Below are 21,571 nucleotides of genomic sequence, written 5' to 3'. Positions count from 1 at the left end.
GCAGAAGGAAGGCGCATGGGTGGAGGAGGCTGACTCCTAGCATGAGTAGTTGAACCCAAGGGTTGCGCTTGCTGAGCGGTTGGCGGAAGCGGAGTAGCAAGTTCCAGTTCCTGTGGTGTGAGCGGAGCGCGATGAGGAAGAGGCTGCGCAGAACAAGGTAAATGTCTCGCAAGCTGAGGCTCCTGAGGCGCAAGGCTAAGGTGTTGTGGTGCTTGCCTTGTGGAGGGTTGAGCTCGCTGCAGCGAGAGCTGAGGAGACTGACTCATGGACGGGAGAGGTTGTTGTACCTCAACCGAGTGTTGCATCACTGGTGGAGCAGTAAGTGGAGGCGGAGGAAGAGAGGTATAATCCTCCTGATCCCATTGTAAAGGTTGCCTTAAGGAAGGCGGAGGCTGAACACCACAGGGAACAGCAAACTCAGCACGTGGCTCAACATCGTACGCCTGGCAGGTGGTACTGCGATCAGGCGGAGCGAGCGTAGGCGGAGGCGGAGGAGTAACACTCTCAGCCCGACACTCACGCATTAAGTCCGAAAGCTGTGCTTGCATGGACTGTAGTAGAGTCCACAACATCGTACGCCTGGCAGGTGGTACTGCGATCAGGCGGAGCGAGTGTAGGTGGAGGGAGTGTAGGCGGAGGCGGAGGAGCAACACTCTCAGCCCGACACTCACGCATCAAGTCCGAAAGCTGTGCTTGCATGGACTGTAGTAGAGTCCACAACATCGTACGCCTGGCAGATGGAACTGCGATCAGGCGGAGCGAGTGTAGGTGGAGGGAGTGTAGGCGGAGGCGGAGGAGCAACACTCTCAGCCCGACACTCACGCATCAAGTCCGAAAGCTGTGTTTGCATGGACTGTAGTAGAGTTCACAACATCGTACGCCTGGCAGGTGGTACTGCGATCAGGCGGAGCGATCATAGGCGGGGGGGAGTGTAGGCGGAGGCGGAGGCGCAACACTCTCAGCCCGACACTCACGCATCAAGACCGAAAGTTGTGAATGTATGGACTGCAGTAGAGTCAACTTGGGGTCGGCAGACACTAAGGTCTGCTGAGGTAAAGCCTTAACAGCAGAGATCTGTTGCGGCAGAACCTTACTCCTCTTAGGCGGAGTGTAATCAACTGATGACTGAGGAGAGTCAGAGCTAACCCAATGACTGCATTCGGGTTGTGAACTTTAACTTCGTACGTCTGGCATAGGTCTGGACTTAACGTTTAAGAGGTCTTGAGACCTGAGACCAGCGTTACTCTGCCTTTATTTTCTCCCCTAATCTCTTCTGCAGACGAGCAAAATAAGGGCTCAATCGTCTGCGGGTGGGAGTGACGGTCTCGGTAAGACACGCCCACAACCACCGAGGATACTTCTGTGCGCCGATCAAGGCCTGCTGAACCCTTATGCCCTTCGACATTGCTTCTCCCCTGGGCTTGGGAGCTTGCAAGAGGTCCCGGACTGGGAGGACGACTGGCGCGCACAAAAGTACCCTCACGCACTAATCACTTATCACTTTGATTTCTGTTTGCACTTATTTCACTGAACTCGAAACTTTAAGTGGTTTGTACCTGAAATACGCAATTCTATCCTTTCTCAAAGTTAGTAATTGCGAAAACAGAATTACAATGTAACAGAAAAATCTAATGAAAGATAATTCAGTGGCTGGAAAGAGACTAAACACTAGATCACTCTAGAAACGTTTAGTTTCTTCCCCTAAAGAGACTAGGGAGAAGAGCAAAAACGATAACGACGTTACTCGTACGCCTGGCAGGCTTGAATGAAACGTTTATCCTCTTTCTCCCTCCGTCTCTATCTCTCTCTCTCTCTCTCTCTCTTGACTTAGAACCTGAGAGAAGAGCCCAATCATATATATCGTTAAAACATATTATTGTTAAAGGAAAAAACTGAAAAGTTCCTTTATTAGGATCAAAACCATTAAGTTAAGAAAGAATGAACAAAACGCTAGACACGGTTAAACGTTAGTTCAACTTTGAAAAAAGTACGAGACTATCAAAGAAATTCTTTCAAACTCTGTGGCGGAAATAGCATAATATGTTAACAGGTAAAACCGAAATGACGGGCTCAAAGTTTATTAACTTCGGTAAAAGACCGCCTACTATTAGGAAGGTCGAATATAAACAAATATAAAAATTAATTTTAATGAGTTTATAATAAAAGGAAGTTAATCGAAGAGGCCTATAAGAGGAGGAGAGATATAAAATAAATCTATAACTTTTGTTAAGCAAAATTAAGAAAGAGAGTCTATACTCTCTTAGACACCAACACTTCCGTCTAAGGGAAGGGTCGGCCATTGAAAGGTGAACGAGAGTTCATACTCTCTCGTCACCATAATTAATCAAATTAATTCCAAAAGCTAACTAATCTAATATAGCAGTTTCCAGTAAAGCGACAGCCGAAATCAAAGAGAAATACTTCACCAAAGTCGTGAAAATACTCCAAGAACATAAGCGTATCCCAGAACGTCTTGCCGGAAGCACGACAGAGGAATAATTGAGGAGGTGTCAACAAGAAGTACTTGAGTACCTGGCCACAGGTGGCGCTGGTAAATACACCCCCTTCTAGTATTGTGATAGCTGGCGTATCCCTCCATAGAATTCTGTCGGGCAACGGAGTTGACAGCTACATGATTATCGGGTAAGTTTAATATTGAAAAGTGGATATGGAGGAGGATGCTGAAAATTAGTTGGAGAGACCACCAGGCACATAAAGAAATACTAAGAATAATTGGAGAAAAGAGAACTCTTATCACAACAATAAAGAGAAAGCAGAAAAAAATGGATAGGACACATTTTAAGAGGAGATGGGTTACTGAAGGGGAAAGGCCCAGAGCATAGAAAAGGAAGAAGGAATCAAGAGCTAAAAGAGGAGGCCATGAATAGAGAATTATGGAGGACTAATCCATGAAAGGACCTGCCTTAGGGCAGAACACTATAGTAGTAGTAGTAGCTAATCACTGTATTAAATATTTCATCCTCTATGAAGCTCAAATATAGCTATAATAAAAGATACATGCACTCCAGAGGAACGTCTCATCTATCATCATCCTTTAATTTTAATACTTGAACCTGTATTTTCATATAACAAAACCTTAAACCCTGACAACTTTTGGATAAAAAGCCATTTAAGTTTTCACTTAATTCAAAAAGACCACATGTGGCTCATAACATTTGAATTTAACCATGAAAAAATTATACAACAATTTAATTTCATAATAAAAACAGAAATATAAACAATATTGCTAATTCAAGAAGAATTGTACAGTACATTCATGCATCTTTCCTAAACATTGCTCTGAGCAAAATTATCCAAATGGCTTGCTGGCCTTTTGAATTTACACGAAACAAAGTCAGTAACATTTGTATAAAGCTTATTATTATTAATTCCCACAAGTTTATTAATAGCTGCTGTGCATGAGCAACATCAATTCCACATCTAGACAATTTTACTTTTGGTTTGAATCCTTTATGTGATAAGCGGCAAACTGAAGATAATCCTTAATAAAAGGAGTCGAGTAGGAATTTCATTCTTCACAAGTTATTTAAATCCCACTTGCCCCATCATGTAACACAGAGAAAATAAGGATCATTATTGCCCAATAATAAATTTGTTGAACAGCCCTAGCAAGATGATAAAGAGAAGCCAGAATCTTGATTGTGAATAGAGTTGTTGACTCGTGATTAATGTAAGAACTGGAAAACAAAGGGATATGATCTATCAAAGCAGAAGTATTGCCATATATCACCATATGATTTCAATGCTATACATGAGGGGGCAAGGAAACTTCAAGGAAACAAAACATTTAACCAGTTTTGAAAGAGAAATAACATGAAAACCATTGCAAGTTCATGGAAAGAAATCATGATCATTAGATACTCTATGAATAATGTCAGTCAGATTATTGTATGCAGAATAGAGTAACCTTACCTTCCTTCAACTGTAATCATTATACAGTTCAGTGAGAAAAAAAAATACTGATACACATGCATTACTGCTTCATACAAAATTTAATACCAACGCAGTTCAAAATTTTATCAGAAAAAAATATACACTAAAAGAATCTCACCCCATCTTTGTCTGTCTGGTCTAATATATGACTATGAACAGCCAGAAGAGTTTTTATGACCTGGGTATGGCCTCCTGTAGCAGCCAAGTGTAACGGAGTGCGACCAAAATGGTCCTTGTGTAACAATGCTCCTTTGCTAATAAGAAGCTGCACAACTCTGGTGTGACCTGAAACCAAGTTGAAATATCATTATGGTAACTCTCCACTGAAGCAATGATTAATATAGCACATAAAACTAAGAAGATATGGTAAATCTGTATATCTAAAGAACCTTTAAAACTATCTATATAAAGATTAAAAAAGGGATTTTGACGAAGGAAAAATCTATTTCTGGGGAGAGACCTGTGGCGCCCGGTGAAAAGAGTCCTTCTTATATACCTTTTCTGATAAAACCTTCCAATTATACCAGAGAAAGATAAAAGCATGGAATGCTGAGGTTACAACCCTCGCGCGAGCACCTTTAGGGTGTCGTGTATAAAGCAAAGGCGCGTGAAATCCACTATTCACAGGTTGTCTTCCATTTAGTTAATTCCTTCGTCAAAGGGATGGGCCGATACAAAGGCCCTTGCCAACCACCAGCGCCACACCACCCACGCCACGACGCGAGCGCCATCTGAACAACATCCTTCTGTATTGGCCATGATGGCTTGGAAAGGAAAGGGTGGGATTGTGTAAAATAAAGGGGAAGGGTTTCACCGGGCGCCACAGGTCTCTCCCCAGAAATAGATTTTTCCTTCGTCAAAATCCCTTTTCTGGGTCGATCTGTGGCGCCGGGTGAAAATGTACCAGAGTATGCCTTCCAAGCCCAACAATAACTAATTTAAAGAGGGGAGAGAAACAACACCATGTAAAGAAAATCATAAATAATTAAGGTAAACAAACATGATAACAGGGAAGCCTCCGAGTATCAGAGGAAACATGCTACAAAACTGACATGGCTAAGAATATCCCAACCCTGTAACAACGGTAATCAATAATAGTTACAAACATATCCTAATATGTAATAAACTTAGGGCTAACGAACCACCAAGGAAGCGGCGTCGTGGTGCGAGTGGCGGGTAGGAGGGAGAAGAAAAGAGATGGATGAAAGGAAGAACAAAAGATCACTGGGGAGAGATACGGCTCCCAGCTGCAACTGTTGGGTATTTAAGAGCCTGTAAGTTCATTAGATAGTGGCGTTTGAAGACCATAGGAGATTCCCAACCCGTGAACTTTATAAGGTCATCAAAGTCCATCTTCTGGGGGAAATGATCCCGGATTGGCTTGTCAAACGAAGTATAGGATCTATAGCCTAATACCACGTATGGGAATGGTACCTCCTTGTTCCCTGATAAACAAGGGGCCAGACGATCGGGTAGCAGTCGTGGCTAAAAAGGCCCTGAGAGTGGTGACCGGACATAGAAAAGTATCTTGGAGAAGAGGAATAACTTTCCAAGGGGACCACCTATTTTGGGGGTTAACGGCCGAATCATATTGGCGAATTGTCGAGTCCCTTTTGACTGATTCGAGTAAGAAATCGTTTTCCGGTTCAATGTTCGAGCCTCTACGAGCTGCCAACTTCCTGTAGTCCACAAAGTTAGGGTTTTGGACATCCTTGAGTAATCTGACACAGTGAGTTTGGAATACTCGGGTCAGTTTGAGGAACGGAATCTGGATGGGACGGAGTTTCCACTCGAGGAGGAGAGGAAACCAACTGTTCTTGGGCAGTGAGGTGGTACTAAAACCACTGCGCCCCGGAAGGAGCGCAGTCGGTGTTAAAGTTTTTAGAAGATTCACTGGGAGAGATAGGGAAATCTTCCTCTAATGATTCCAATCCCGGGGTAATGCGTCCATGGCATGAGCCCGAGGGTCCAGGATTGGGGTCACATAACAAGGAAGTTTGTGATTGATCTGAGATGTGAATAGATCTACCTGGATGCCTGGAACGAACCTGAGTATCCACCGGAGTGAAATTCTGACTCCAGGGAACTCGTCCTGGATAGTGAGCCCGTTCTCACATCCTGGCCTCCCGCTAGGTGAGGTGCTGACAGGAACCAGTTCTTTTCTGTTGCCCAGGCGAAGAAAGTGACCAGGATCTGATTCAGGTTGGGTGACTTGGATCCTCCCCTGTTTCCGTAGTGTACCTCGTCTGTGCTGTCTGACACTACCCTGATGTGGGTCGACCTCGGAGGAGTCTCTCTCTTCAGGGTCAAGAACACTGCCATGGCTTCGAGAACATTGATATGGGACTGTTTCATGGCTAGTGACCAAGAACCTGAAACATCTGATGTTCGGAGTAATCCCCCCATCCACTTAGAGACACGGCTGAATGGAATGTCACTTGTGGAGGTGGGAATTGTAGAGGAACCGCTTTGGAGAGGTTCTTCGGTTCGGACCATGGGCGTAGTCTCATTTTCCCGACAGAGGGGATCTTCGAGACCTTGTCTTCTTATAGATACTGTAGCTCTCTTTCTCCAAAATCGATTGATGTCTTGAGTTTGGCTTTTATTAGGAGATCTGTTACTGAAGTGAATTGGGAAAGGCCGAGGATACTTTCTAGGCTCTTTGGACACCTGTTTGTGCTTGAGAAATTCTTGATCTTGGAACCTATTCCTCTTACTTTTGGAAGGGAGAGACAACGTGTGCTTCGAAAGGTCCCACTGAATGGCTAACCATTCTAAGTGGCCTGATGGTCGCAGGCGAGACTTATGGAGATTGACCCGAAATCACAGGTTGTCGAGTGATCGAAGAAATTCCTTCGTAGCTCTGTTACCTTCTATGGTCGGCCGGGCCCAAATGAGCCAACCGGCCAGATAAGCAATGATCTGTATCTCTTGGTTCCTGAGTTATTCTAACACTGCCTCTCCCAGTTTCGTGAATATCCTGGGATCAATGTTGAGTCCGAAGGGCATGTCTTGAACACAAAGGCTTTCCTGCTTAGGTGGAAACCCAGATAAGAAGAGAAGTTTCGAGCTATAGGCGCAAGCTAATAGCGGTCGGTAAGATCGACAGAGGTGGTGACGGTCCCACGGGGAAGTAAGGTCCATACCTAAGAGATAGTCGTTTGATTGCTTTTTCTTGAGTAACCCTGTGGTGTACTCTTTCAGGACGGGAGTGTATTTCTGGGAGAAGGTCACTGGCGGAGGAGGAGGACCTTGAGGCCATTTTCATCTCAAACCGTTAGAGACTATGCTATGATCCCACAGACCGAGTCCAATGGTCACGAAAGTGGTAAAGTCTTCCCTCTACCAGGACCACCGCGTTGTGAGGGAGTGAATCTAGGCCCTTCCCTTCTCCGAGCCCCCTTTTTCCTAGGTCCGCCTTGATGTCGGGACTGTCTTCTACTCCTGTAGCTTCCTCTCTGGTGTCCATGAAAGGAGCCTGAGGGTTCGGATCTAGGGCTGCATGCAGGCAAAACATCCCAACGGAGTTGGACTGTGTACCTGGGGAATCAGTGAGGTAGACCACCTGATGATGGGGGGTCAGATACAAAATCGTCGAACCAGAGGAAGGCTGTGATGACGAGTGGGAAACCGACTATCAATTCCTGTCTGATAGAGGTCTCAGACAGAACGTACTTCCCACAACTGACCCGATCAGACCAACAAACGTGTAGGTCGAACTGGACGGGCAGAGCCTGGAATTATCGTACCCCCCAGGCTGACAACATCCTGGTCCAGACAGATCGGGCCTGCCCTTTAGGAAATAATACCGTTACCTTCGGTACCTTGTCTAAGCTAACCAAGGCAATCTCTTTCAATCGAACGAATCCGTTGAATGGGAATTCTAGTACCTGGGAGTAAAATCTAGGTCCCCCAGAGGGAGGACGTCTATGCCCTCCAGATTTATGGTACCACCTATATCCGAGTTCCTGAATGGCACTGACTCACCACCCTACCTTAGAGCTCGTCATAGCCCCTTGGATTTCCTTAGAATGTGTTGCTTTTAGCCGTCACAGTCTATGCAGGGTAACATGAACATTAGGATCCTTTAATGGTCCTAGGTCGGTGACGTAGGTAATTGCAAAGCTGAAGGCTCAAAACTCATCCCCACATACCTGCCCGTCCATGGGGTCGTTGTCCAACCTTAGAGAGGACACTCCGAGGAGATAGGGACCTCTAGATGGAGCATTCCTTCCCAACTTCGATACCCAAGGGTGGAGAGCCTCTCTTTGCAGGCCAGAGAGAATCATCATCATCCTGATGGGAACCATGCAGGCGAACCTTCTGTAACACAAAGGGGACATAAGTCTGGATGTTCCTTGAACTTTGGTTAGCGATCCTATTCACAGGCTGGGATCAGCTGTATACTCTTAAAAAGCCATTTTAAAGACAAGTTATTTAATGTATTATCTTCTGGGGTATAGTGCGACACTTGTATTCATGAAATGTGACACTGTTGGCGCATTCGCCACTGGGTGGAAATTTATTTCTATATGAACACTATGTTGTATGGATATTTATCCATATCTAGACATAGTTAGAATTGACTATGCATAAATATAGGCATAATTAATGTATTTCTATTTGAACACTATGTTGTATGGATATTTAGCCATATTTAGACAGTTAGGATTGAATATGCATAAATATAGGCATAATTAATTTAATTCTATTTGAACACGATGTTGTATGGATATTTATCCATATTTATACATAGTTAGAATTAAATACATGCATAAATATAGGCATAATTAATTTAATTCTATTTGAACACGATGTTGTATGGATATTTATCCATATTTATACATAGTTAGAATTAAATACATGCATAAATATAGGCATAATTAATTTAATTCTATTTGAACACGATGTTGTATGGATATTTATCCATATTTATACATAGTTAGAATTAAATACATGCATAAATATAGGCATAATTAATTTAATTCTATTTGAACACGATGTTGTATGGATATTTATCCATATTTATACATAGTTAGAATTAAATACATGCATAAATATAGGCAAAGTTACGTTCATAAATAATAATTTTTTTTTTTTTTTTTTTTTTTTTTTTTTAACAGGTAAAACAAAAGATTGGCCACCCGTGGTCTGAGTGATCTCCGACTGTACCGGATCTCCGGTAACCATCCCCGGTACAAACAAAGGTCCGTCATAGTGACAACGTGAACCAGAGGAAATCTAATATTAACCTCAATGCTGATCGCCTGTACGATATCCGGTTAAGCCGGAGATTCGATGAAAAAGAAACCGTAATAATGAAACTGTGAAATCCTCATCGGTATCACATTGTTAACTCCGGTTCTGGACGTCTGCTTGATCTCTGTTTGTATGGGAGATCCGGTAGCAAAGGCTAGTCCCCGTGAGATCGTGACCGTCACCGGTACGATAACATTAACCTCAATGAATGTTTGAGTTATCTCCAGCGTAGCCGGAGATTCGATGAAAAAAGGGGCCGGAAAGGTGTAATTGAGATCAAACATGACAAAGGTTCGTGTGCAAAAAGGTCTCAGCCGGAGTCTGAGTGCCGGATTTCACCGTTGCACTCCAAATATCTGACTAGTTCTCACCCAATGAGTATCCATTATAGCGGCGTATAACTCAAGGCGGAGCTAAACATAACTCAAGGCGGAGCTAAGGGTGTCGGTATAAATCGAACCCAATTAATGACTCATACACCAACGTTCCTACTAATAGTGTTAGCTATATTAACAGTAACCACATCAATAAAACGTGTATAACATTAAACGTACTATCATCAACTCTGATAATAAGAGGAGGCCTGAATAACTCGTGAACGTATAAAAACGGAGAACGGGAAAATCACCTCCCTTACTCGAGCTAATAAACGAGCACCCTATGTTCTCACTCTCAAGGTTACATAATAAAAGCTAACATCACACAATAATATAAGGAAAGTAAAATAAAACTGATTGTTTTTATTTTATTTTTATTTTTCCTTTTTCTTTTTCATTTTTAGTCATTGTAATAACCAAGAACGAAGAATAACGACAACGTAACCAATAAATAAGGATATAGTCTAAATCGAGCCTTCCTGGGGCGAGTACAAACTAACAGACTAAATCGCAAACGTTTAAATCGCTATTCGGCCAAAACCATTGTTGGCACTATAATATCCAAATGTTTGTATATTTGTAATTTACCTAATGTCTGATAATGACATAAGGATAAAAAACTTAAAGCAATCTGCCGACCTACGAGGGTCGGGGAAGCAGTGACATGCCCTTAAAATAAATATAAACACCAGCCTTAGCTAAAGGCAAGGCAAATATAAGTGTTAAGTGTATGGGCGACCTCCGGTGAAGCCGGAGCGTAATGAGATGTCCTGAATAATGCCGTCTTAGCCAAAGGCAAGGCAAATATAAGTGTGAAGTGTATGGGCGACCTCCGGTGACGCCGGAGGATAATGAGATACTCTGAGTAATTCAATTGTGGCTAATAATTCAATTGTGAAGATATAAAAGCCAAGCCGCAGCTAAGGGCTAAGGCTTAGATCATAGCAAAGCGTATTTACAAACTCCGGTGAGGCCGGAGGGAGAAGAAAGGTCCTGAATAATTATTGTGAATAAAAACACAATTGTAATAACAATGGCTATTGTGGATATGGCCGTGGCCTGAGACCGCAGTAAGGGCCACCGGAGGGTCGTATCTAAACAATATGAAGCCCGTCCCATGTAGTAAACAATATATAAATATAACAATAGAACGAAAGTCATTGAGAATCCCTCAAGCCGGAGTAGAACTCAAGGCGGAGTGGAAAACGTTCATAAACTACTCCCGAGCCGTAACGGGGAGAGGACGAACACGGACCAAAATAACGCTAACAATTGAAAAGTCACGAAAAATAAATAACTCGTAAGTTATCATCCACCCCGAGGGGGAGAGGTGAGGGAGGGAGAACCCGTTGAACGCACAAAACGGAAAACGGGAAATCCGCTCAACCACCAGAGCAAAGAAAGAAAACGAGATAAAGGGGTAACTCGTGACTGCGAACAGAAAACGGGGACCCCAATCTCTCGCTCTCTTGGACACAAAAACAGGACTAAAAATCACACAACACTATTATAAACATATAAAATAAAAAAGTACATCCATATAACACTACGATCGAAGAATAGCATCTGCTAAAACTTTAAATAAATAGCACAGTCGAGTGACGAACGCCTCGGGCGGTTACTAAACAAAAACAAAGCTAAATCGCTATCTCGTTCGTAGGCTGGACTTACTAGCAAAAAGTACCATGAGCATAAATACACAAAAAAATAAAAATAATAACGGTTCTAAAGGCATAAGGCCAGGGACTTAACCAAGAACCTAAGTGACAGAGTACTAAACGGGCAGATAAAGATGAATTCCCAAACAAGTGAACCAACAATGGCCGCCAAGGCCAGACGGGAATAATAAAACAGACTATACTGGATATAAAACAAAAGCCCGGTACAATAAAATACTGTCAAAACAAACTATGGTACTTAACATTGGAATGTGTGAAGATGGAGCTTCGGACATGACAAAATAAATCCATGACTGTTAAAAACGATCGAGAGCACCACAAATTACACACTATTCTATCAGTCCAAAAAGAAGGATGTTGTTCAGATGGCGCTCGCGTCGTGGCGTGGGTGGTGTGGCGCTGGTGGTTGGCAAGGGCCTTTGTATCGGCCCATCCCTTTGACGAAGGAATTAACTAAATGGAAGACAACCTGTGAATAGTGGATTTCACGCGCCTTTGCTTTATACACGACACCCTAAAGGTGCTCGCGCGAGGGTTGTAACCTCAGCATTCCATGCTTTTATCTTTCTCTGGTATAATTGGAAGGTTTTATCAGAAAAGGTATATAAGAAGGACTCTTTTCACCCGGCGCCACAGATCGACCCAGAAATATAATTTTATCTGGATACTATCAAAGCTTACTAATTTTACTACTTCACCTTGAAACTATCATAGCTAGCTTATTATCTTTATAATGAGGAGAGCAGACAATTTATGAATCATAACTGCATAACTCACTAGTTCACCAAAAACACAAGGAAAGGCTTACCTTCTTCACTTGCAATATGCAAAGCAGTCTTTCCTTCATCATTGCATTCATTCAAAATGAGAAAACCATTACAAGATTCAAGCAACTGTCGTACTGTATTGTATCTTCCATATCTGTAAATCATTAGGTGTTATTTTGCTATACAGCATAGTACTACAATTATACATACATTTTGGTGAGGTCTCATAGTAAAGTGCATGATGAATTAGTGAAAGTCTGGTACAGATAAGGAAATAGTACAGGTTTCCTATCAAGATAATATAGTTTAAAGAGAATAAGTAGTCACAATGCTTGAACTGTATGTTGTTAAATCAAAATTGAAAATGGAACAATGTAAAGTTGAAGAAATTAAACAGAAAGGTAAGAAGAGATCAAAGGAAATGGATGAAAAATAAAAGGCAGAGAGTGATATATCATGGGCTAAAGGGAACTGCAAGGAACTTTAATAAATATTGGCAATAGCTTGCAGTGTATGGCACACTGTAAGCAGCAACCCCTTACAGGAAACTAGAAATATTATATATGATATTGGTCCATTAATTTAATTGATAATTTAAAAATAAGGGATTAGAGGTACTAAGGACCTGTGATACAAATTTGGTGATAAAACATACATAAACCCTAAAAGGCATCTGTGGTACACAAGACATTTGAGTAATATACCTATCAATAATACGCAAGGTAATTACTGTACATAAAACAGTATTGATAATCTGAAGCATGCATTGGTAAAATTTCAATTAAATATTATATATATCACATCAATTAATACAGCAGTTAGATGCTGCTAAGGTGATTGCATTACAGTAGTTCAAATTAAATTATAACACAGGTAAGTAAAATGGCATCTAAAACAATTGTTTATGTAATCTAGATAGACCAACATCAAAAGTTAAAAATATTGATCGATATAACTTATAGGGACCCATTGAAAGTATATACAGTATATATAAAAAAAACAGTATAGTATTACTTAGCAGCAAAGTGCAGTGGGCTTTCATTCCTTATGTCTTTTGTCCTGACACAGGCACCAAGACTTAAAAGCGAAGCAAGCGATGTAATCTGACCACCACGTGAGGCATAATGCAAGGGTGACCAACCCATAGAGTCTTGCTCGTCCAACATAGCTCTCAGTCGAGGCATCCACTGAAAAATAAAGTTAAATTTCTCACCATACCACTGCCATTTTCTTGATAACTTTATAATAAAATTTTCTTACCAATACAATTAAGACAATTTCTCAGCTAACTAATATTGAAAGTTCCTTACCCACTCAACATTACTAGTTTGTTTGAGAGAGAGGACATCATTCAGCGAGCCTCCACTCATAATGACAACATGAAGTAAGTTCTTGGAGTTTATATCTCTAATAGTTGGATCTGCTCCATGGGCTAGAAGAACATCCACAGTTCTCCAACCGCTTCGTGAAGCTGCTAACCACAGAGCTGTCCTGTGTTCTTGGTCAACTTGGTCTACTAAAGCTCCCTACAAAATGCCAGCACAGTACATGTATTTGATCAAAGCTAAAATTTTCACAAATGATGAAAAATGTCAATTATAATGAAAGTATCTGAGCAAATTGAATTTTCTGTGAAAATTAAATCAGTTATTGTATGCTGTACATTCATTACAACTTTTTGTAGCAACTGTTTTCATAAACTTTAGACTAAAGTGAAGCAAGAAAAAAGAATACCTCTTCAATCAAAAAGCTGACTAATTCTGGGTGGTCGAACATGGCTGCGCAGTGGAGGGGAGACATACCCTGGGCATCAAGCGTTTCCAACACCTTGGATTTCTTTGCGTAAAAATAGGTAAAGAGGAAGGAAAATGATGATTAAAGAATGAGAATGTTTGCCACCAACTAAATTAAAAAGGATGCATACTGCCCTGCTCTTACAGCAGGGCAGTATGCATCCTTTTTAATTTAGATGATGGCAAACATTGACCATAATACATAATCTAAGTTTATTAGCATTACTATGCAAGCATTTTCAATGTTCAACAAGTGAAATTTATATATAAAAACATAAATCAATTAACTAAATTAAGGAATATCTTACTTCAGCAGGCTGAAGGTTAAACATCAGCCTAACAATATCAATTGATCCTTGAGAACAAGCAAGATGGACAGGCGTCGATTTATCATCCTGTTGCTTTGAGATGATAGCCCCCATCTTCAAACACAGTTCAATGGCCTGCAACACAGCATGATAACCCTGTTGCTAAGTTCACATGAAGCATAGCATCTAATACCTATTTTATAATAGCATAATCTGATAATCTGTAGAACATTGCAAAAGGATGGGGTTCATAAGTCAAATAATGGGGTATGATTTGTGGCTACTGAAAATGCTGTGATAATATCATAACTGATTGCTTTGTAAATAATAAAAGGCAAATATATTTTCTTAACAACTTATGAAAAAGTTACTCTAATTGTTGATCAATGAGTAGCTATTTCATTCAGTCGTATAAATATAATATAGCGCAACAGCATACCCATTATTATCAGTAGCATTTTACTGTCATGGTGTCAAATTAACAATTAAAAAATGATTTACTATAAGGGATTTTTTTTTTCAATTTATATATTCAAACATTCATTTAACAGAAATTAAAATTTAAACATTTTTAAATAAGGTCAGAACAATGTTAAATTTTTTTTTTTTTAAATAAAATGTTATTGAATTCTGTTTGTGATTAAATTGTAATAACATTCCATTTTATATGCTCAGATATCCATACCTTGGTCTTATCAGAACTGTTTTCAAGTAAAAATAAAAAGAAAATGTCACGGTTATGATTAACAAAGATTTATACCACATACTAATAAATACATCCACCAATATTACAAACTAAGCAATTAGTCTACATGAAAGGGTATCTAGAATGTTGCCATACCTTTTAAGTTCAAGTTCATTCACAATCTTTAAATATGAGAAATAAAAGAATTTTAGTAATAAAATTTATTATGGTATTTCTAACTTCTCTCCAAGCTTAGCTTATATCAATTTTACCCTGAAACTAAGTGTTTCACATTTTCTTACCTTTTAAGCTTAAGCCTCTATTACAGTATTGAGATAATCTAGCGATTAATGGTAATAATCTCGTCTTGTGTGTGCCGAAAATGCTTAATCTTTCAGTCTTGAAGCCAAAACTAATTTACTATTCTCTTACCATCACTGGTCAGTGGGGAGGTGAATGGGCATGTATATGAAGACTAGGCAATTTTAAAAATAAATTTCATAATTAAAATTCCATTTATATAATTGAAACTCCCTTTATGCCCTTATTGCAGACTCCCACACACTAATGGAAGTGGGTTAGTGAAAGACAGAGATAGGAAATTTAAAGTCCTTAAATAATAAACTTATCTAGCACCATATACTCACTTTAGTCTAACACATCAGTACTAGTCAGTGACACATTCCTTGATTTGCACCTAGTAAAATCAACATTTAATTACCTTTGATACAGAATATTAGAACTGTCTTTTGGTACCTAAGATGGACAATTTTAACAAAACTTTGAAAACCCTTTGTTTCAGAGAATATGGAGTGTCTCCTAGTGGCTAGATGTAGATAGTATGGGATTGAATGCACCGCCCTTGAAAATGGGTGTCTGAGAAGATTGGTCTTGTACGGCAACCTCCTCGGACATTCATATAACAAAAGGACACAGATCTGTAAACCAATCTCTTTGAGGTCAAAAAGAAGCCACCAGAATCATCCTACTGTTTGTAGACCCCTTGAACTTGCTTATCACAGGTCAAATCATGGCGAAGGGTGGAGAGATGTACAGATCTAGATTCAACCACCTATAACAGGGCATCCATCTTTCATGCTAATGGATCTGGAAGTGGTAAACAATACACCTCTATCTCTTTGTTTACCAATGTTGCAAACAAGTCAATGTTTGGTCGTTCCCAAATCTCTAGTCACACTGATGGATACACAGACGATTTATTTTTAAGAATTTTTTTTAGAGGTTCAATCTCCCTGGGTCAAATCCATAGACCTTCTGCAAGTCTAATAAGCTATATTTAAAAGTTTTTATCTAAAGTCAGATCATTCAAATTATGATTAAGATCCTAAAACCGAAAAATTTCTTTTCTATAATTCTTGAAATAACCCCTACTATAGAATAGGCTAAAAGAGAGTATTTACAAAGAACTCCTCACTTTATTACCAACAAATAGCATTTTTTTTTAGTAAATCAGCTCACAAAGCCTCATTTAAATATCTTTTATCAACATTAAAGATTAATGATGGGCTTTCCCATAAGATGAAAAGTAAGGCCTTTGCATTCCTCACAAAGATTATCAAAATTACAATATTGCCTAGATGAGAAACAGAGAGAATGAGAATCACGATTCCCCATCAACACATCACCTGAACTTCAATGGAAGGAATTTGATCTGAACCAATAAGTTTAGGCAATTGATCTGTTTTATAGATCTCAGAACACTTTTGTGGGAGAAAATGATTTTTAATTTTCAACATGAACCAGAATTATCAGCCTTTCTTTGCACTTGATAACAATTTATCGCTTCTTTCTATAAAAATCTGAGAAGACTGATGGGTATAAGATGTCTTGGAGGTGGCAGTACCTAATGACTTACAAGACTAAGAAGAATCAGAACATACCTCAAGCTATTTGGATACTGATCAGAAATAAGTTTCCTTAACGAGTTAAAAAGAGATACTTCATCAGAGTCGGACTTTTCCTCCTTATTATCTTCATATCTATCTTCCTGGTCAGGTGGATTCTCTAAAATGTTGACTATGGGCCTTTCCTCTTGTATACTCTGAATATGAACCTTTCGCTTGCACCTGGCAAGGGATTTGTTTAGGCAGCTGAGGTACAAGCATCTACATTCACACTGTTAAGGAAAAAATGATATGTGCTGGTGGCTGAGCCAATATGAGACCAATGTGTATGCCATCTGAAACATGATACAACTGATTAGGCTACCTTGAAACTTTTAAAAGATTCATCTAATGTAGGAACACTCTGTTTCAAAGGAAGTATACAATATGCCACCCCATTAATCAGTGAAAAAAAGTGGTTGCTCATAATGCTGACTTCAGCGAGTGGAGGGATATTAAGCTCCAGGATACCAGCTCAGTCTTCTACCTTGGATTCCAGACGTCAAAATAAGCAGATCAGATCATGGACCAGCAAAGGTTTTTACAGTAAAAGAATCTTAAGCTATGCAAGAGTGTGAAGCTCTTAGAGAGGTGATTGACTCCCATCATGCACTGTGCACCACCAGATCCCTTACTGATTGGTGTACTAGAACCACTAGGCAAAACTTGAAGAGTTAGGCTAAGGTTCAAAACTGGACTGGCTGGGCTTCAATCTGCCTTACTAGCCTTCTTAGATTTAACAAATGAAGCCAAAGATGACAAGAGCTTATGAAACTCCTTACTATCAAAGCCCAAGATCTTGTTAATGGCTGGAGTGGCATAATCACCAATATCCCCACTGTAATGAACTAGCCTAGTATTTTCTGGATTTAACCCGTAACATATCTGGAGGAGGTAACCTATGTGAGTACAAGCGATGAGAAGACCTAAGAAAAAGCATTCTTGGCATACCAAAGCCAAGGTTATTGTCATTAACCCCTGGATGGTCTCTAATACTCTACTAGAGGCCTAGCCTATTGCAAGGAAAGAATACAGGAAATTTTTAATTTTGGGACAAACATCAATACAAGCTAAGCTTTGAGAGTGAAGCTATATGAATTTCAGGAGAGGTTCATGCAAATAAGAAGAACTAGAATAAAAGATAATTATGAGATAAATTTTGACAGTATCACAAACGATACCTTGATCTCTCCGCCATGGACGGCTAGATGAAGTGGTTCATTTCCTTCCAAATCCGGCAAACAGATCATCTTTTCTTTTAGGCAGCCCCTGGCTTCACCCCATTTCAAAATAGCCTCCAGAACAGCTACAGACGCATTGCGGGCAGCAATATGGATGGGGGAATAACCATTCATGCAAGCAATATTTGGACATATATTTTCAATGGCATAGCTCTCAAGCTGTTGAGGAGAAATATTTCTATTTTCAGAGTCAAAATTTCCTAGTTGTTGGTGAAACAGAATATTTACATTTTCAATAACAGCTCTGAAGCTATTTACAAAAAAAATTTCATTTTCAATGGCATACTACACAAGCAATGATAGAGATGTTTTTTATTTGTATCTTAGGTAGCAAACCTATTTAGTGGTTTAGAAAAATTATTTGTATTTTCAACTATAAACATCACATGCTGTTAAGGAGGAATATTGTTCTTTAATTGAACATATGCTTTTAATAGAATAACTTTGTTTTGAGAGCATCTGTTATGCTACTAGGTCATCATTAGCATCTACTGTAAATTAATATTGCCTGTTTAAAATATAGAAATAGTTTAATTTTCAGGATCACAACTTTCAAGCCATCATAGATAAATAACTCTATTGTATTTAAATTGCTATGAGTCTCATGTCCTTGGCAGGAATAAAATTTCTTAACGGGATAAGTTTAAAGATCTCAAAAGAGATTAACATCTTGTGTTTCAACTAATTTTTAAATAGAAAATTATTTAAACTTGATGCGTGCTTTCAAAAATTCATCCCTTTCGATACTGCAAAGTTCTCAACAAATTCTTGTACTCCCCACATCCTAAATTTTGAAGACTGTACAATCTGAATGGGGCTTATAACACAACACAAAAATATTCACAGGTAATTTGACATAAATTTTAAATGGTTCCAATAAAAATAATTCTGAGAAACCAATCTAAACTACAAAAATTCCAGTTAAAAATGACAATTGAAATACAAATTTTCCTTTTTGGATGAATTCAAAGCATCACTCAAAAAATTTATAACCATCATTAATATACTTTATGTTTCTCTTATTTTACAGTACTATACTGAAGTTAATAAGAAGGTATCACTCACATCACATAGTTTATTTCCCCTCAGTTCATCTTTCTGATACAGTATTTTGTTATTTTTGCTTTTAAAATATACTGAAATAAATTAAAAATACTTAACATAAAAATTATACCAAAATGAGTAACCAAACAGGAAAACTAACTTGACACAGACTGATCAAAGAAATATATCAATAAGCAACTTCTCTATTGCATGAAAAATATAATTTCCTTATATTGTAATTTAATGGGGTATAATAGTGGAGCAGTTTAATTTTATTTTTGGTAAGAATTGTTCATTTATTAATACACAAGAAATTTGAGTTGAATATACTCTGCATGTCACTTTGAGAAAATAGTGCTATCCATCAAAGATTCCAATATGGCAACCATTTTTTTCAAGATGGTTAGCAGCAGACCAAAAACTACTATAAACCATCAAAAACACTTATTTTCTGTCCATTTATTTCTAACTTTTGCTACAAGAAAGGGCTACTAAAGATGGGAAGACAAGGAGGATAAGCTCTTTTTGTTTATATGATATTCCAAAGGGTAACAAACTACAGAACCGTTCTTGCAGTCAAGTCAAAACCATTGTTCCTCAGGCAGGGGAGACTGCAGACAGCAATGGGGCAAACAGGTTTTGGTATGTACCAAAAAACCAGTTGCTTTGGGCATACGAAGCTCAATGCCAGAGTAAAGACTATTCATATATGAGATGGAAAACTCTGACATGAAAAAACTATGAGGTTAGAGCCAAGGTATCCATCACTCACTACCAGAGCACACTGGTGTTGGACACTGCTCTGAAACTTGATATCAGCTATACTGCAAATTTAGTATCCCAAATGCTATCTAATCAGCCCTAAATGAATCAGATAGTTGTACCTGAACTGACAAGGAGAGCCAAATCAAGAATTACGGTGTCTTTAACGTTATCTGGATGGTATACAGATCACACGAGATTTAAATGTTATTGAAAAGTTAATGTTAGTGGAGTCCTATCAAAGGAATTGCCAGAGAACAGTGGAGTACTCTAAGGGAATGGTTGTCACTTATGTTGTTTATCCTCCTCATAGATTTTGTAATGCATAGAATAGTTGGGTGGGTGGAAAAGGATTAGACTAAATTGGTAATAAGAAATTAGCTGACCCAGAGTATGCTGATGACGCAGTCCTTATTAGCAGAACACCACAGGATTTGCAATACTTGCTTAAGAGAATGCATGAAATATCACAGGAGGTAGGGCTTAAGATAAATAGAAGAAAGACAGGGATGATGAGAACAGAATATACAATGGAAGATGAAATATCATTGTAATGACAAAGAATTAATGAGGTAGAATTATTTAAATATCTAGGAACTATGATCACTAATACAAGGTCTTTAGAATTGGAGTTTAATGGAATACTGATAAAAGCTACTCAGACAATGGCAAGGTTAAGAAAAGCTTAGAAATCAAATTGACTGAAATAACATATAAAAATCTGGCTATATATCAGTTTAGTGAGATATGTTTTACTGTATGGACATGAGTCGTAGTATGACAATTAAAATATATTCAACAAATTTTATATATTTGAGAACAAAGCCCTCAGAAGAATATTGGGAGTTAAATGGGAGGATAGGACTTGAAATCAAACTACAAGAGATATTACTCGAGTGCCATATGTGGATGAAATCACGGTGAGGGGTAGATGAAGATGGTTTGGACATGCTCTTTGCACTTCCCAAGAGAGATTAGTACACCAAACGTTTAACTGGGCTCAACAAGGCACAAGAAGAGTAGGAAGACCCAGGCCTACACGGCTGAGGACTATGAAGCGTGAAGTAGGAGATGATGAATGGAGAAATATTGATTTAAAAGCTCAAGATAGAAACAACTGGCCAAATCTAACCGAGGACCTTTGCGTCAATAGGCGTAAGAGGAGATGATGAATGCATAATTGGGTTATATGTATGGTAAAAACTTGAAACTAACTATATCCTATAAATGAAAGTGAGCAAAGGTGGTAAATGCATAAACCTTCAGCCAGCTCTCGTTAAGTTCAAAAAATCTTATCATAGATACCAAACCAAAAATGCAAACTGAATGAAGTAAATGTTGTCTCAGTCAAAAGGACAAATATGATGAAACACTCATTTCATCTCTTAGCTTATTTCAAAGTAGACAGGACTGCTGGATATGTTAAATTTCGCAAAAAATGTACCATTGTTTCATGCACTTGTTGCTATGCCAATATCATTTGATCCAGCGTGGTTAGATAACGGAAAGGCATAGACACTAAATTAATATGAAAAGTATTCATAATAGCTGCAAACTTTTATTCAAAAATACCAATTTGAAAAGTGCACAGAATAGAACAGTGATTCCCAGTGCATCAGACACAAGAAAACCTGGAAAAAATATCAAGAACCTCAGACTTTCCAAAGGTACAATGCTTTTTGTGTGAAGCAAATGGAATATTACATTCAAGACCAGCCATGACAACACGAGAAAATGGGGGTCCAATTTGGCTGAGGAGAGCACACTAAGTGGATTCCTAAACATAATCTTGCATCTG

General features: G+C 39.1%; 1 protein-coding gene across 4 annotated transcripts in view; it reads right to left on the bottom strand.

Moving 5' to 3' along the window:
• TrpA1 (Transient receptor potential cation channel A1) overlaps positions 1 to 21,571 on the bottom strand; it is a 279,964-nt gene that overhangs the window by 108,710 nt on the left and 149,683 nt on the right. For all 4 annotated transcript variants that reach the window (XM_068393457.1, XM_068393455.1, XM_068393454.1 and 1 more), the window contains 7 exons: positions 17,908 to 18,126; positions 14,138 to 14,272; positions 13,771 to 13,872; positions 13,347 to 13,562; positions 13,051 to 13,223; positions 12,078 to 12,190; positions 4,073 to 4,239 (listed from right to left, as the gene is read on the bottom strand). In XM_068393457.1, the coding sequence (XP_068249558.1) occupies positions 4,073 to 4,239; positions 12,078 to 12,190; positions 13,051 to 13,223; positions 13,347 to 13,562; positions 13,771 to 13,872; positions 14,138 to 14,272; positions 17,908 to 18,126 (1,125 nt within the window). The remainder of the gene's footprint in view (positions 1 to 4,072; positions 4,240 to 12,077; positions 12,191 to 13,050; positions 13,224 to 13,346; positions 13,563 to 13,770; positions 13,873 to 14,137; positions 14,273 to 17,907; positions 18,127 to 21,571) is intronic.

This window comes from Palaemon carinicauda, chromosome 19 (assembly GCF_036898095.1).
Source record: "Palaemon carinicauda isolate YSFRI2023 chromosome 19, ASM3689809v2, whole genome shotgun sequence".
In the NCBI taxonomy this organism is placed as follows: Eukaryota; Metazoa; Arthropoda; class Malacostraca; order Decapoda; family Palaemonidae; genus Palaemon; species Palaemon carinicauda.
Note: the sequence above shows the minus strand (reverse complement) of the source record. Positions and strands in the feature narration are given on the sequence as shown.